The 16061-nt window shown below is 45.2% G+C and overlaps 1 protein-coding gene across 11 annotated transcripts in view; it reads right to left on the bottom strand.

The window, feature by feature from the left end:
* The window catches only part of LOC130157758 (sodium/potassium/calcium exchanger 3-like), a 280298-nt gene that overhangs the window by 170882 nt on the left and 93355 nt on the right, over positions 1-16061 (bottom strand). For all 11 annotated transcript variants that reach the window (XR_008825023.1, XR_008825024.1, XR_008825025.1 and 8 more), the window contains exon 3: positions 9810-9886. Coding sequence is in view for 7 of the 11 variants with exons in the window: in XM_056357687.1 (XP_056213662.1) it covers positions 9810-9886 (77 nt within the window). In the remaining 4 variants the exon portion in view is untranslated. The remainder of the gene's footprint in view (positions 1-9809; positions 9887-16061) is intronic.

Here is a 16061-nt window from a genome sequence, read left to right as displayed (position 1 = left end):
AGTAGTTCATGGAACTGTAATGAATATGTTAACAGTTTCTCAGAAACATCATTAATATGTATAGATCTGCCATATAAAGATAAACAGAGAACAAAGTCAGTATGCACGTTGGGTGGAACTTATTCCCCATGCATCCAGCGCCAAAAATAAAGAATGCCTGCTTTCTAAAACTCCAGACCAAATATTAGAGAGTTTTGTCTCCAATTTTTTGGTATCACGTGCAGCTAAGCTCTTGTCCTCCCTCCCATATGGCTCAGAGGAAAGGTCCTCTATCCCCTGCTGTGACTCACATCCTGGCACTGGAAAGAAAAATACTTTGTGGGCGCAGGGGAAAACCAGAGGGAAAGCATGCCAGCTACCTAACAGAGCACTGCATCACAACCAGGCTTGTGCCATGCCCCAGCCTGCTCTAGTTTGCTGGTGCAGATGTATCTGAGGCCACCCAGGCTACTCCTGCAGTACTGTATACAAACTTAGGCCTGTGGTAAAGCAACAGAGCCAGAGATATGGAGACCCAAAGGAATAAGGGCATCATCCCAACAGGGTAGCCGTGCCCATGCTGCTCAGAGGACACACTGCAGAAAGGAGAGCTGCAGCAAAGCTTTAAAGCCAAGTGTCCTGTACAGTAGGGCAGCAGGAAAGAAGAAAGGACCACTGCATCCTCTGAAGACCTGCAAGACAGGCCAGCGCTCATCCCTTGCAGCACTCCTTGGTGTCAGGTATGCAGTGTATCTATTTCAGCTGGCATCCCCATAGGAACTAGAAAACAATCTGTCTGCATGTGCTACTGAAAACCTGCCACAGAGAGAATCTACATTACCGTCTCGGATCTCATTGTCAGCAGACTACAGTATCGGCAAAGGTTTCTATATCGCCATGTAGCTGTGAAAGCACACAGCACGCACAAGCGAGATCCTTCGATTTGGGGCATGCAAACAGGGAAGCTCTGCTCAGGACATAAACCTGGAACAGACTGCACTGAAGCAGCTGCACACAACCAGCTATGTCCAAAAAGAGAGAATGTGAAAGGCTGCACACATCAAGGCAGGAGAGATGAACACCTGAGCTCTCCCTCTCCAATTCCACACCCCTCCCCCAGCAGTTTGCTGGCTGCCTCTGGGTCAGACCCAGTGAGAAGCTGCGTGCTCAGGCCAGCAGACTCACCGCTCCCATGCACCGAAGGAAATTACATTCCCCCGCATCACATTGGGCACGAGGTCACTGCAGACAGAGAGACACATGCTGCTCTGGAGCAGTGCATATCATTAACCACAGCAGCAAACTGAGCCTCAGCGCCAGGTCTGCACAGTGCACAGCACAGTCCCAGGGCTGGTTTACAGCATCACAGTCCCAGGGCTGGTTTACAGCATCACAGTCCCACAGCAGCATCTAGATTCCCATCCTGCCCTGAGCTTACACCTTTTGTCTGACTTGATCATATAAATGCCCCTCACGCTGGAAACATGCAACTCCTCCATAATATTTTGCTAGGTTTTCAAGCACATGTAGTTGTTTGTTGGGTTTTGGTTGTGTTTTTTTTTTCTTAAAGATAGACCTACCTACCTGTAGAGCTACCTTTACTGTGCCAAAAGCAAACAGCCCCAGAAAGAAGTAATTTTGGCATGTGGTCCAACAAAGCAGGTGAGCATGCATCAATCCCTTGTGTTTCCAGTGTCACCCACAGGCTCTCCCAAAGTGAGACAAATCTACTTTGAAGTTCAAAGATGGCTCCATCTTTTTTGTAACACCTGCCATGTACCACTATAGAACTATTTTTACAAGTAGTGCAGCTCCAGTGGATAACTAGAGCTAAGAAAAGTGGCCACTATTTGTAGAAAAACACTGTCTTAATCCTAGCGAAGCACAGAGTTATTACCACATCACCAACAGATCCTCCTGCTTTGCTTGTTTTTGAAGTTTACTGTTGAAGCTTGGGTGATGGGAGGAGAACAGAGTATATTTTTCTGGAGGGAAAGCAGCAATAAAAATGGCCTCTGGGGTTTTGTTCCTGTTTTAATTTTCCAGGAACAGGTTTAAATCCCCCAAACAACCAGATTCTAACTTGCCAGAATTTAATTATAACTTTGCTGCAAAAAGCCAGTAATTTCTGTGAAAATCTCAGCCATGAAAACTTTTGAAGCCCCAAAATAATTCAAGTATACTTTTTTTCAGGATTAGATATGGGAATTTCATAATAATGGAAGATTTTGACACCATCTTGAAGATTCAGTGCTAGACTGTCACTTCAGATAGTCTCTGTGCTCTCTCTGTCATTACTCATATACATGAATAAATGTAACTTACTGTTTATGAAAGTCTTACACTGCAAAATGGCCCAGAAGACCATGCATGTAAGCAAAATTCCAGCTCTACAACTCTGCTGAGTGCAGCAGAGACCTTCATCTTGTAGAAGGAGCACTAGCTGCTGACATGATACCAACAGATAACTGTACAAACAGAGATAAGGGAAGCGCATGGCTCACAGACACTGTACATCATAGGAAAAAGTATCAGAAACAGCCCCAGAGTGTTACATATCCAAATCTCATTGAAATACAATGGATAGTGGGTGCCCAACTTCAGGCTGGATTTTTTTTTATCTGCTAATCATACTAATCTGCAGTGGGTCATGCCATCATTTTCCCTTCCCAAATACACAGTAATGCCTTTCAAGAACACTAATCTGTACATCATCATCCCTAGAAATTGAGAGCATCCTCTACATTTGACATAATTTACAGTCACAGAGTGCAGGGCATCATATGGTTGCTCGGGCTTCCTGCAATCTGCCGCTGTTGTGGTAGCCAAGTTCTCCCAAAGGGGGGGGGAGGTGATGGGGACAGAGAGGAGACAACAAACCAAAAAAAGCACACGCTCAAAAGCCAAACCAGCTCACTTCAGCACCTGCTTCCACATGCGGCACACATGGACCGTCTTTGCCTCCTGTACATTCTCACGTTTTTTTCAGATCATGTGAAGTTACCACATTGTACGCAGCGCTCACCAGAAATACAATCAGTCCCAAAGGACATCGGGTACAAGATGTCCATCAGTTCAAGTTCAAGAAAATCCTTCTGAAACACTTTAAATTAGCAGTCAAATGATGCCAGGGGTGGGTTTACACTGTCTGTAGCGTGAACCAGAATGGCAAGGCACATCCATATCCCCGTTCCCATAGGCAGGTACAAAAGCTACATCTCATTGTGTTCCGATTTTCAGAGGACACAACTACAACCCAAAGAGGTGACATGGGAATTTTCTTTTGTCCACCCATGCTTACACATTTGTAAGATCTGGTAGAAAAGAAGAGGCAATAATGGGACTGAAATGAGTAAGGAGTAGAAAAGCCAATGTGAAGAAACTGCTGTCACACTTTCTCTAATTCTCTTGGAGGTAGTGGGGAATGCCATGCTGCTGCGTCTGCTGAAAGCACTGAGCCAAAGCCTGCTCAAGTCACTAAGATTATTGTGGGTGACTTCAGCAAATTTTAACACCAGGCTGATAAAACAGATCAGGCTGAACCCACACTGACTTACATGCTTGAGCATTTATTTTCAATGACCTCAATGTCACAAATCTGGTTTTGGCTGTGAGTCTTCTCTAATTTGATTTAACTGGCCTGAATGCAATACAGTATAGAGTGTCAAAATCTAAGGAGTATCTAGCTAGAAAACAGCTTGGTTCACAAACTAAAACACTAGCAACTACCTTTGGAAAGCAAACACAGGTGGTAAGTGAACACAGGAAGACAGTAACTGTTACTTCCCTGAAAGTTGCTTGGGTGATTTTTTTTATGGTGGGGCTTTTTTTTGTTTGTTTGGGTTTTAAACAAACAAAACAAAATCAGGTTTAGAGTTTGGGCCAGCAGGAACATAACAAAAAAACCTAATTTTACATCAAGTCAGTCTCAGAAAGATGGAGCCCAGACACCAGTCCAGGCTATTTTATGTGGAAAGAAGAAAGCCAGCCAGCATCAGGGTAAGCAAGTCTGTTCTGTATGTCAAATGTGGAGAATGCAAACAGCATGGCTTTAACATTTTGCAGCTGATTAAATGGTATCAGCTTCCATCCAAATTAACCTGGGGATCCAACGGAGAGACCCATTCCTTCTCCCTTTGATACATGCAAGTCCATCCTTACCAGTACGACGGGAGCAGCAGGCTTAGCACAGGTAAGGAAAGCAGCAGGGCAGCACTTGCTGAAGCCTCTTCCACCTGACAACAGGCATCAGGGATAAAGGCAGCAATTGGGCAAACGCGGGTGTGCACAGGCAGAGCTGGAGCATGACGTGTGTAATGGCCATGGGGGACAACACGATGGACAGAACAGAAAAAACAAGTCTCAGCTCCAGCATCATTTAGTTGAGTTTGGCTTGAAGTGAAGACACGGAAGCCTTTAAACAGGCAACCTACTTAAAAGACAAGTCTTCCTCCTTGGGACATTAAAAAATTACAAAAATATAATGGCCCTACATAAAAGGATTACAAATACCAGATTAAGTAGTACATTAGGATTGATTTTAAAATTATGATTCTAACAAATAAGCAGCAGAGAAGTAATTGCAATCTCTGCATCAGAGGAGATTAAGTATCTTACTTGAAATATATGTTCTGTTGCACAGGACATAAATGATAATTTTTCACATTTGTCCAGCTGTCCTTTGAGTTTCCCATGCTGGTTCTTCATACTCAGATTAAAACTCACTTTGCTGAGCCAAAGCAAGAAGCTTTTCATAAGAAAGCTTAATGCTGTAGGAGCCAGCAATTCCCACAGCCCTGCCTTCTTCCCAGGACAGCCAGGAAAAGAAGAGGTGACCATTCCTAGCTGACACCCCCACAGACCTCCCACACCAGGCAAGTGGGCATTACCAAGGGCCATCACTGAAACCACTGTTACAAGCACAGGGCTTTCCTCAACTCCCAGTGCATTATAAAACCACCCAAAATGCCATTATCAAAGAAAAATTAAAAAAAAAAAAAAAAACAACAAACGAGAAACCCACAGAGTCCAAGTTCACTGGGAGCAGCAGCCCATGGTACCACAATGCGCTCAGCAGCAAGCTATGCTGTGCAGCATCGCTAAGGTAAGCATGTCTGGGGCACTGGAAAATCATCACCCTAATGAGACAGCTCTGTGCTGTAGGAATATACACAGCTGTTTTTCAACTCAGTGTAGAAATAGATAAAGACAAGATACATCCAGAGCGACCTACATTTTCTGAGCAGCTTGCACAAAGGAGACTGGTGCACCCTGTTCCCATGGCTACACCGAACCACCCGCTCTGTCACCCTGCTCAGCGTGCAGAGCCCTCGTGCCATCCAGCCAGCGGCTCGACCGACCGCACACATACACGGGCCTTTCCACTGGCAGCGCAATGTGTCCTGGCACCACATCCCGGATACATCCAGAGAAAGCTGGGAAAAGGGGAGCCAACGCTGTACTGTCAAAAAGATGGGTAACACAGGGATCAGGGCAGAGCCTGCAGCTGGGCAGACAATGGCTGAGCAGGGACGTGGCAGGGAGGAAAGACAGTGCCCATCCCATCAGGCTCTTCCAGGGAAACCTGCAGCAATACCCAAACCCTCCTTCCTCTCCTGTAAGCAAAGACCTTAAAAATTACTGGGTGAAGCAATTTCCCTCCCCTGTCTCATGGAGGTAGCAGGTGCCTATCTTCCAGTGTCTACAAGCACAGTAGGGCTGGGGGTCTGCACAAGCATCAGTATGCATCTGCTAAAACAAACTAAACCCCATCCAATGCTACAAGAACACCTAGACACCTGCACACCACCAGGAGCTGTGTTAAGATTGCAAAATGAAGCTCTCAAGCGGTGGGGAGCTCCTGGATGGTAGGCTGTGCACTTGATACTTTAGCAGTAAACAGCACCAGACTCTCAAAATCCAGACTCGGGCTTCCTCCAAACCAGCAACTCAGTGGAGGTGTTACTATCCATAGCAGCATGTCCTCTTCTCAGAGAGGTCATGATGATAACAGCAGTGAAGCAATCAGCTGACGAGCTCTGAAGTATCTAGGGGGAAATCGAACACTGTGGCTCCAAGCCTGTAGTATGTTTTTAGTGGCCCACTTCTCCTTTACACTGAAGTATTTTCAGCTCAGACCTAAAACTATCGCTAAACTGTTCCTGTCCAGTTTTTCCTAGATTTTTGAAGTGTTTGGGGATTTACTTTCAACTTCATGAAGCATCAGATTACATGAAGTAGTTCTGCACAGCCCCACCACGGGATCTGCTGGGGTCTTTGTGTTTTCACTTCTATTAAACAATAGGGAGAAGATGCCTTGGGAATCCACTGAGAGGCCATCTATTGCACTCCCCCAGGGCCCCAGTTCACAGCATTTTCCCCCTGGTTCTCTGGCTTCTGTTAAACCAGCTTTACCTCCATGCCTTTCAAAAATAAACATGAAAGTATGGACAAAGGGGGAGAGGAGAAAGAACAAGTTTTTAGTGAAACAAGTAAAAACTGTTTAAAGGGAGGTCAATAAATATGAGAAGTATGATGATGACCTGCTAATCATCGCTCCCTTGTTCTCCCTGCAGTCACAAAGCCCCTTTTACAGTCCAGTTTCCTCAAACTCGCAAAGAAATTTCAATGGAGACAAGGTGACTTTCCTCCACAAAGAGCATTTCTGCTCATGCTCTGATTTGATCACACATTTGGTAACTATGGCTGGAAGGTAAAAAACAGGATTACAGGTTTATCACCTCAATACGATGACAACCCCTGTCAACTCAGACTAAACAGGCAGGTTGCTAAATGATGACTGTTGTCTATTTTCTCCAAGTATCAGTTTTCTCTTTGACAACAGGTTACAAACAATTACTCTGCTAAAGGAGAAGGCAAAGCATTTGTCATTGCTGCTTTTGCTCCCCACTCCACCCAAGGGGCTGGACCAGGGCCATAGGCAGAGAAGCCTGGGGGAACTTCCCTTGGGATTCACGGAGCTGGCAGCTCAGGGCAGACAGACACTGGGACACTTCTCAACTGATGCCTGCTGTCTTGGAACCGTACACCTTGTGACAGCATCCGACAGCTGAGGGGTCATTCCCAAGTACCATGGGGCTAGAAAAGGTGAATCCAGCTGGGTCCTGCACCTTGGGCGTGCACGAGCTAGAGCACGGTCAATACATTTTCTTGAACCGCAATAACAATGGAGCACTGATGGACCAAGGTATCAGTCTTGCTGCTTGCTAGAGGGGAAGAAAGTAGATATGTTTCTGTTGGGGACAGCAGATGCTTACATCTAGTTCTCATTAAAAACAGATTTTTCCTTTTTATTCTGAAGTAGACAGTTTATCTTGAATTTCAGTCTTCCAAGCCCCATTTTGACACATATTACAAGCGCATAGAGCTTATGCAGAACTGACAAAAAAGTCTATGGAAAAAATAAACTATCTGGAGAGCAATTACGAAGCCCAAATCTAATTTAAAGTAGATGGGAAAATAACTGAACTTGTAGATTAAGTAGTCAACTGTATGAGAACATGTGATTTCATTGTTACTAAGAATGAAAACATTCAGCCCAGGTCTCATCTCTTTTAAATAGCTGGAAAAAACCATTCAGAGATGTGGATCACACAGAGATTAAGAATGATTTTAGCAATTCATATTTTTAACAGTCTCACTATAAACGTGTTCCTGGAACTCAAGAGATTTTTAGAAAATAATTTTTGTGTTAAAATCTAAGAAACATGAGGCTACAATGTAGCAATGTGCTGCTATAATCGTCACTTTTTGCCTACAGTGGCTGCATGGGAGCCTGCTAGTTGTTTTCCAAGTGAAGAGATGAATTTAACTGCACATAGTTAATCCCTTTCTTAAACAACTCTCATAACACTTTTTTGTATTACCCACAATATAGTTACAAGGGTGCCAACAGGCTACTGCTATTTTTCAAGACTATTACAGTTTTTACACACTTTCTGTATGGGTTAAGAGCAGTTAATATATAGCTCCTTGAATTAACAGATAAGCAACAGTGACCTTTGCCTGTCAAAACACAAAAACTGAGGTGCAGAGCACTGACTGCCAGGAAAACAAATAATCAGCACTTGGATGCAAGCACGCACCGGCCAAGATGCATGTCAAGACAGGAGTGAAATCCCACAGATGGTGCTGCATGACACGCTGACTGTGGCTGTGAAATGGACCCTCACACCAGAAAATCCAGTGTCCAAAAGTCAGGAAAGAGCAGACCAAAGGCTGCCTGGGATGCACAGACAGGTCTCCAGGATGGCATTCCTTGGGACCGCTCCCCAGTTCCACCAATGCCATCCCCAGCCCTTCTTTCAAGCCCCACCCAAGCCCAGCATCTTGGACATTCAGAAGATGGCACAGTGCTGGCCACCAGCAACATGCAAGAGCCATCACGCATGACACTGACCTCACAGGGCAGAACACAGGGGCTGCAGCAGTTTAAGACAACCCCACTCTGCTGCTGGGACAGAAGCAGCTCAGAGCCCACGGGGTGAAGCAGCAGATCTGACCAGAGTCAAACAGGTGAAACCCAACCTGCAGCTTCACTCCAGACTTACAACAGAGGAGCTGAAGATCCTCTGAAGGTCAATCTCTCCACCAGCTGCAGAGAGACTCTGGGTGACTAGCTGCTGCGTGACACTACTTAGAGTGCAAGTTTATATGAATTTTTGGGAGAATTCTTGTGGGTGCTAAAAAATCCAGCTTGGGTCCAGTGCTCACTTTCCAAAACATCTCAAAGCTCAATGTTCCCATGGAAACTTGGAAGCCTTAAACTTGCCTGATGAAGTCAATAGTGATGTTACCCAGCAAACTTCTGCAACCATTTAGCCAAAAAATAAAAAATCACAACACAGAGCACTCACAATATGCAATACAATCTAATTTATACTTAAAAGAAATCATGGATCATTGCACATAGCTCACGGTGACTACTCATTTAAGCTGACTAGAAGTTATTAAATGCTAAACATCCATTAGAGGTAGATATTTTCTTGGCTGCTGAAGAATGCCTCTTCACCCCAAGAAGCACCAACCTGGCAGTTCTTAAATGAAGATGACATTAAAAAAGAATTGTCTTCATCTACCTAACAAAAGTTGAGGAACGGATTTGGAGGGACAGCGCTTCCCTCTGCGAGAGAACTGCAGCTGCTGAACACAAGGTCCTCTTAACACTAGCTAAATGCCTAGTGGACTGACAGACTAGGGTTATTTAAATAAATTTATCTTGAGTATCTTTAATTTTGGCCTTACCCATGCACACTACTTATACCAACTTGTTTGGGGGACAGATCACAAAACTCCAAGCCCAAAATTGCACAAATTTCTGATATCAGTAAGGTCTTTGTGATAAACTTTTTAAACAAAAACCCTCTCTAATTTTTTTCTCCTACAGCTATGTCATAAGGGGTGCCACGAGGATTTCCAGGGGGAATTTCTGAGGATAAGACTTCACTACTTTTTGAAGGCAATTACATCAACGTTCTCCCTTGACCTACCAACCCCGCAGCATCGTCATGCTCAGGGGCGGAGGGCAGAGGACCACAGCTACCTGGCAACCTCAGCAAAGCCAGTCTGTCTGGAGTAAAGTAACTCGCAGCAGTTTATTCACATTACAGCATGCGCCTGAACTCATGGGCTTTTAAAGGAAGAGGCTTATGTAAAACTGAAGTATGTTATGCTCAGCGTAGTTACTGAAACACACTCTCAACCATGACTGAGAGCTGAAGCCAACGTGGGTGGGAGGTGGCACCAGCCTGCAGTGAGCGCACCAAGCCCTGTCCACAGTGACAGGAGAAATGCAAAGTCACAAAACTTACACAAAGGACGTGCAGGACCACAGCTCCATGTCTCCTGTCCTCGTTTGTGAAGATGTCATTGGGGAATTCATGGAGAGCTGCAAAAAGGGGGGGAAAAAAGAAAGCTCAGATGTTTAATCGGCTACTCAAAACCACCACATGTGCTGCAAAGTAATATAACAAAAAGTTGCTCCAGCCCTTCTACCAGGCAGTAGTCCTAAAACTACCCTGCCAGAGGCTCTTAGTTTCTCATCTCTGTTAGTTTAGCTTAACTCCTCCTCTGGCAATGACAGCCTTTTCCGAAATGTTTACTGTGTAATTTGCTGCTGTGGCAACCATAAGGCTGTGTATAGACACCTTGGGGAGGGCAGATAAACCCTGAAAGCACAGCACTGCACTCTACTGAAAAGTTCCAGGAAAAAAGCACTGCACAGAGTAGGTGATGATGGGTCACTCCCACCAAGCATTCCAGAATGGAAGACTAAAAGCCGCCCCCCCCCCCCCCCCTCCCCTCCCTGTGAGTCCTCAGCACCGCTTCCAGTTTGGCAGGGCACAGGTAACACGTACTCAGATCCTCAGATCCAGCAGGACATAATGCTCTCCAGACTGGCAACGACCTCCCTCAAGTGTCCTTCCTGACAGCAGGTACAGTGGAGGCCTTATGGCAACACACCCTCAGCTGTTTTCACTCTTTTACCCTGCCCTGGTATCTCTCGCCACCCTCAATGGAACCGTAACCACGTCAAGAGACCAGGCCTTCCCTTACGGCAAGCACTCCAAGGGCAGCCTGCTGTGTCAGGTGTCAGGTAGCCAGCCTGCTGTGTCAGGTAGCCAGCCAGCAGCTGAAAGGGGACACAGCCCCAGGACAGGGGCAGGTTTTGAATTTTCAGATGAAAACAAATCCTTTCTCTGCCTCCAGACTTCCCTCTGCCTTCTCAGAGACGTCCTTAACACAAACAAGACATACAATGTATGGCACTAGTGATGCTGCGAAGGTTTGACAAAGATGTATCAAATGTTCCGGAGAATAAAGGCACAAGGGTGCAACTCTTTGGAGTTGGAAAGATTTCCATCGGGAAGACTTAGCATTACTGCAAAGCCCCGCAAGCTGTAATGCTACGTGCACCGGCAAGCCAGGGTCCTCCTGAAGGCAACAGCCCAACAGGGTGTGCCACCTCTGAAATGCTGGAAGCAAGTTTTCTGTGAAGATGCCATGAGAGTGGGGGAGAGTTCCCACCTTCCCCGCGTGCTCCTGCTCTGCCCAGCCAAAGGCCACCAGGGAGTCTGTGTAAAGCGGCTGAGCCCAGGGGCCAGCTTCAGCCACAGAACCACTGCTGCCCACATAAACGCAAGGACAGCGTTGGAGGGCTCCCTTGGCACGGCCTGTGCGTGCTCCCCACAGCAGCTTTTTAGCTGCACCAACCCCAGAGGCGAAACCGTTCCTCCCCAAACAAAGGATATACGCCTCTACTCTGTAGCCAGGCTGCAGGACTCGGGCAGACCCCACAGTCTAATTAGCTTCAGAAACAGCATCTGTTGGCAGAAGTGAACCATGAAGAAACTTCACACAGAAACATAATTATTTCAAATAATGATATGGTAGAGCAGGGGAAAAAACAGCAACCCAAATCAGATGCTGTTTCTCTCAGTAAAGCTGCTCACTGGCAGGGTAAGTGGATTCCATTCCTGACCTTGCTGATCTTCTCATGACCACCATCTCCTCGGTGCTCTACAACACCTTGCTGTAGACCAGCTCACGCAATGGGAAAAAAAGAAGGCATCCTTGGTGGTCAGAAGGTGACACACTGAAGATGGTAATCTCCCTCCAATCCCTTCCACCTTCTGAAATGACAAGGCGGCACCTTTTGCCAACAGGCAGAAGAACTTTAGTCACACAGCATCTTACAAAGCAGTGGATTTCACTCCCCAGGGATGTTGTGACAGGCAAAAAAGTAGAAAAGGCCCAAAAGGATTGTCTGTTGGTGATATTAAGTGTGGCAATCTAAATGCAAACTCCAGTCACTGTAAACCCTGTCTTGAGCAGTCGGCAAGGGTACGCATGGGGAGAAGAAATGGTCTTTACATGCTCTGTTGCATATACTTTCCTGTAAGCATCCCCTCCCAGCCACTTCCAGAAGCAGTGGGCTGGGCTAGGTGGCCACCGTGTCAACTTCCTAACTCGGGCAGTCTTCTAACCAATGGGAGAGAAGAAAGGGACATTTTGAAATCTGCAGTGAGAGGTGATGGAAGCAGAGCTGTGACCTCCTGGTTGCTCAAGCGTTCATGCTTTTGCTTCCTTCCTCCTTACAGCAGAGAAAAGCACTAGCTCCAAAGTAATGAACTTACATCTAGAGGGGGCTGGCACTTCACCTTGGCTTTATCACCTGGTTTAAGTCCAACAGAGTCATAAAGTCCTAGAAATGACACACTAACAAGCATCCGGGACAGATGATGGCTCACTGCACCAACCCAGAAAACAGCTCAGCAATTTAGCTTGTTCAACATGCCTTCAATAAGAGCGGTATGTTTTTTGTTAGATTAGCAGTTATCTTTCCAAAGTCAAGTAAGTAATAACAGTTGAGAAGAGCATGCAACACAGAAAACCTTTGCTGCAAATATGATGTTGCAAGTCATTTAAACAGAAATTACTTCCATTTACTCAAATGCTTTGTTACTGTTCTAGATGTTAATTGGATTATAAAGCACTTAAGAACAGTCTGCCAATTAGGTTGCAAGAATGGCTTTTGGTTATAAACTGGAAAACAAGTGTGAAGACGATGTTCTGGCATTCCAAGCACTTCTCAGTAATTCCAGATTTGAATTGCTCAGTAACAACTAAAATAATGGCTTTCTTCTAATGGTCAGTTCTGCATATTCAGCCTTGAATCAAGCTGCTTTCTTCCTGGCTTTCACATCGTTATCATCAATAAAGCTCCAGCAATTGGAATTTAATTAGTAATTCCATAAATGATTCAATGGAAAAACAATCCAGCTCACTCACAGCTTTGCTGCCTATGAGGCAGTTAACTGAGCAAAAGGTATATACACCTTAATTTTGTTACTAATGCATCTGAGAAGGAAAAAATCCTTGTTTGCATAAGCAGTCTTTCAATCAAAGACTCAGGTCTAACACTGCTAATTGTATTCCCAAGCACTGGCCAATATTATAATGAGTCCTAACAAACTAGTGGGAGCTACTGGAGCAGTACAGATGGCACCTTTAGAATTGATCTTCTAATGAAGCAACACCAGCAGTACCCTCGACATCGTGATAAACAACATTGCCAGCGCAGCCACAACTGTGGAAACCCCATATCGTGCTGGGTGAGAGGGCTGTGCACCACAGCTTGCTGAGAAGCCTGGTGTGGTAACCCACTCGTGGTTTGCGTCCATCACTTGGGACCACACACACCAACGGACCAGGACTGCTCATGCCTAAACTCCGGGTGGGCTGGGGAAGCCCTAGTGCCCAGGGGTTCAGGTTGGTGGGAAGTCTGGGGAAGGCAGGTTGAGTGGGGACTGCAGGCACCTCCCAAGAGAAATGCCAGGTGTGGGGACCAGCCCAAAACACACAGGGGGCAGGTTTTGGCCTTTTATGAGAACTAGCAATACCTGTGACTTTTTATAACAACTCGGGATTCACCTGCCAGGAGTTGCAGTATTTTCTTCTGAAGTAGAGCTGGTACTGCCAGGAGGCCACTCGCCCTCCCACCCCCAAGGCATGTACTGTGCCAGATACACACAAAGCTGCCAAAAACATGTTTAGGTGTGCAACCTGAAGAAACTAGTCAGACAGGCACCAGCACAAAGACAGGAGTTAAACAAACAAACAAACAAACAAACAAACAAACAAACCCACCAAACAAAACACTACAGAAGACGCAAGACAATGAAGTTAAAATAGCTGGAAAGGATTTGGCTTTCCTCAGCAAAATATTATGTGAAAATGAAAAGTTTTCACTGTGATTTTGTTAAAGAAATGTTTCTGGCCATTCACCAGACCGTAAGGCAGCACAAAGGAAACACGAGGAGATATGTTTTTAGCAATATGCAGAACAGTTTGCTAACACACATGCGTGCATATGCTTCCCGCTTCCCTCTGCCTTCCTGCAGCTGCCTATGAGATTTTACCAGGACAATTCTGAACAGACAAAGACAATGGAAACCCAATTCCTTTACCAAGGGTCTCTACAGGGTTCAAGGAAACCAAAGTGTACCTAAAGTAAAAGCATACAGAAAAAAACCCCAGTGTAAAAACAGAATAAGCTTGTCGCTACCAACGGAGGTGGGGAATCCTAGCCATCCTTATCATGCACAGCAGAAACATCTAATCCTCCCTCAGATTCTGGTTCCCACCCTCACGCTGCTGAAATGCACCTTCTTATCTGAGAAAATCTTAATGTGTCCATCACTGCCTTCTCTACGGCATTGTCTGAACACAAATGCTTTTAGTGGCTTACACTTGAATGTATGCAATTATAAAATAATGTATGCAAATTTGAAATCTGCTGCATTTTTATTAGATGCATCAGGTGCAGATGAGTACAGATAAGAGGAGAGCTTTGCAAACACAGGAGCTCCTTTCTAAGAAGAAATAAAGGCTGTTGCTGGAACACCACTCCAACAACAGCTGCCCTATTTAGCTAGTATAAAAAGCTCATAGAGTTTGTTATTTTGCTTAAAAAAAGTCCTCAGTTGTTGTACAGAAAATAGGGGCAGATTTTGCCAGGCTTATTTTGATTGCATCAGGGAAAAAACCATCACCCTTTCAATGAACTTAAACTCAAAGAATTAAACATTTCTGATCGATCCACTCTCGTCCTGCAGACTTTGCAGCTATTGGGCCTGCAAACTGCAGAAGGGCAAGCTCTTCACACAAACTCGGCACCTCCATGGACATTTTTTGCATGGACACTAGGTACAGTGCTAGCTGCCAAGCCCAGGCCCATACCCTTGCAGTGGCACTGCAGCACCCAGCACTGACGGCATTTCTACTGCAGATACGTGAATTCCAGCCTTCCATGGTGTGCAGCTCAGTTTCACTTTTCAGTTAATGAATGGTACACATTCTCAGAAAACAAAGCGTGGGAGCATGATTTTTTAGGGTTCAGTTCAATCTTGTATTGGCAAAACTGTAAAATTACTGGCAGATATTAGAGTTATTAGAGTTTGGAAGTAACTGGACTATTAACAACATATGGATTAGCTTTGTGAAGGAGGCTAAATAATAAAGGAGCAAATCAGCAGGTGTGAAAAGTTGCACTCTTCTGCAGCAGCCAAGGACCTACCAGCAAGACCTCAGATGTTTAGACAGGTAGCAGCTGCTGCACAGAACGAGGAGCCCATACCTTTTGAGAGTGGGGCGCATGGTACCCTCCGCAGCCCATGGCACAACCCCAGCTAGCACCAAGCAGCAGTGGACTTGCTGCTGCTCGCTCACACAGCAGCACTCACAAGGCTATCGATGTACATGCTTCCCTCACCCAATTTAGAGGATGATTTTGTATCCATGCTTGACAGGGAAAAGTTATTTTAGTCATAATACAATGAGTTGGAATAAATTCTTGTTCTTTTATTCTCAATCAGTATGCAATTCATTAAAATTGGGACCCTGTTCAGCCTTGGCTTTAGCTGACTTACAAAATGATCCATATCACCACTCTGTTCAGAAGATTTGCCGGTGCTGTACAAACTTGCCTCCGTTCCACACAGTCAAGCTACCCCAGGCAGTTTGCATACCCTGTGAAGGACAGATGCTGCTGTACCATTCTTCTGGGCAGCAGCAGGGAGTGTTACCCTTTCAAAACCCTTTTCCCTGCCACTCCGTCCCCTCTCCTATTTAATGTTTCCACCTTTCCAAAAGGATTCTTTTAAAGAAAAACCCAACACAGTAATGCATTGATAGTTCTCAAAGCTGCAACGTACACTTATTTTTTTAAAAAAAGTCTTTATATTGCCAGCAGTGTACCTGCTCTACAGACAAGAAAACTCTTGGGAAATCTGCCATAGCTTTCATAGATAAAAGGAAGAACTGAGAATGTTCAGCCTAGGCAATGAATTATCAGCAAAGAAAATGGTCAGAAATTTAAAAACCAGGTTCATTTTCTCACGTTGTCTCCACCATTCTCTCATGGCCAGAGGTAAGTTGCATCAGTGCTAGGCACTGCAATCCTGAAGCATCCAAATAACTACTGGGGAAGAGGCCCAGCCTGTATTTGTACATAGCTTTCCAGGATAATTACTCTGCCCAGTGGCCCCTGTTTGGCTGCTTGT

The sequence above is a fragment of the Falco biarmicus genome, chromosome 12 (assembly GCF_023638135.1).
Source record: "Falco biarmicus isolate bFalBia1 chromosome 12, bFalBia1.pri, whole genome shotgun sequence".
NCBI lineage: Eukaryota > Metazoa > Chordata > Aves > Falconiformes > Falconidae > Falco > Falco biarmicus.
Note: the sequence above shows the minus strand (reverse complement) of the source record. Positions and strands in the feature narration are given on the sequence as shown.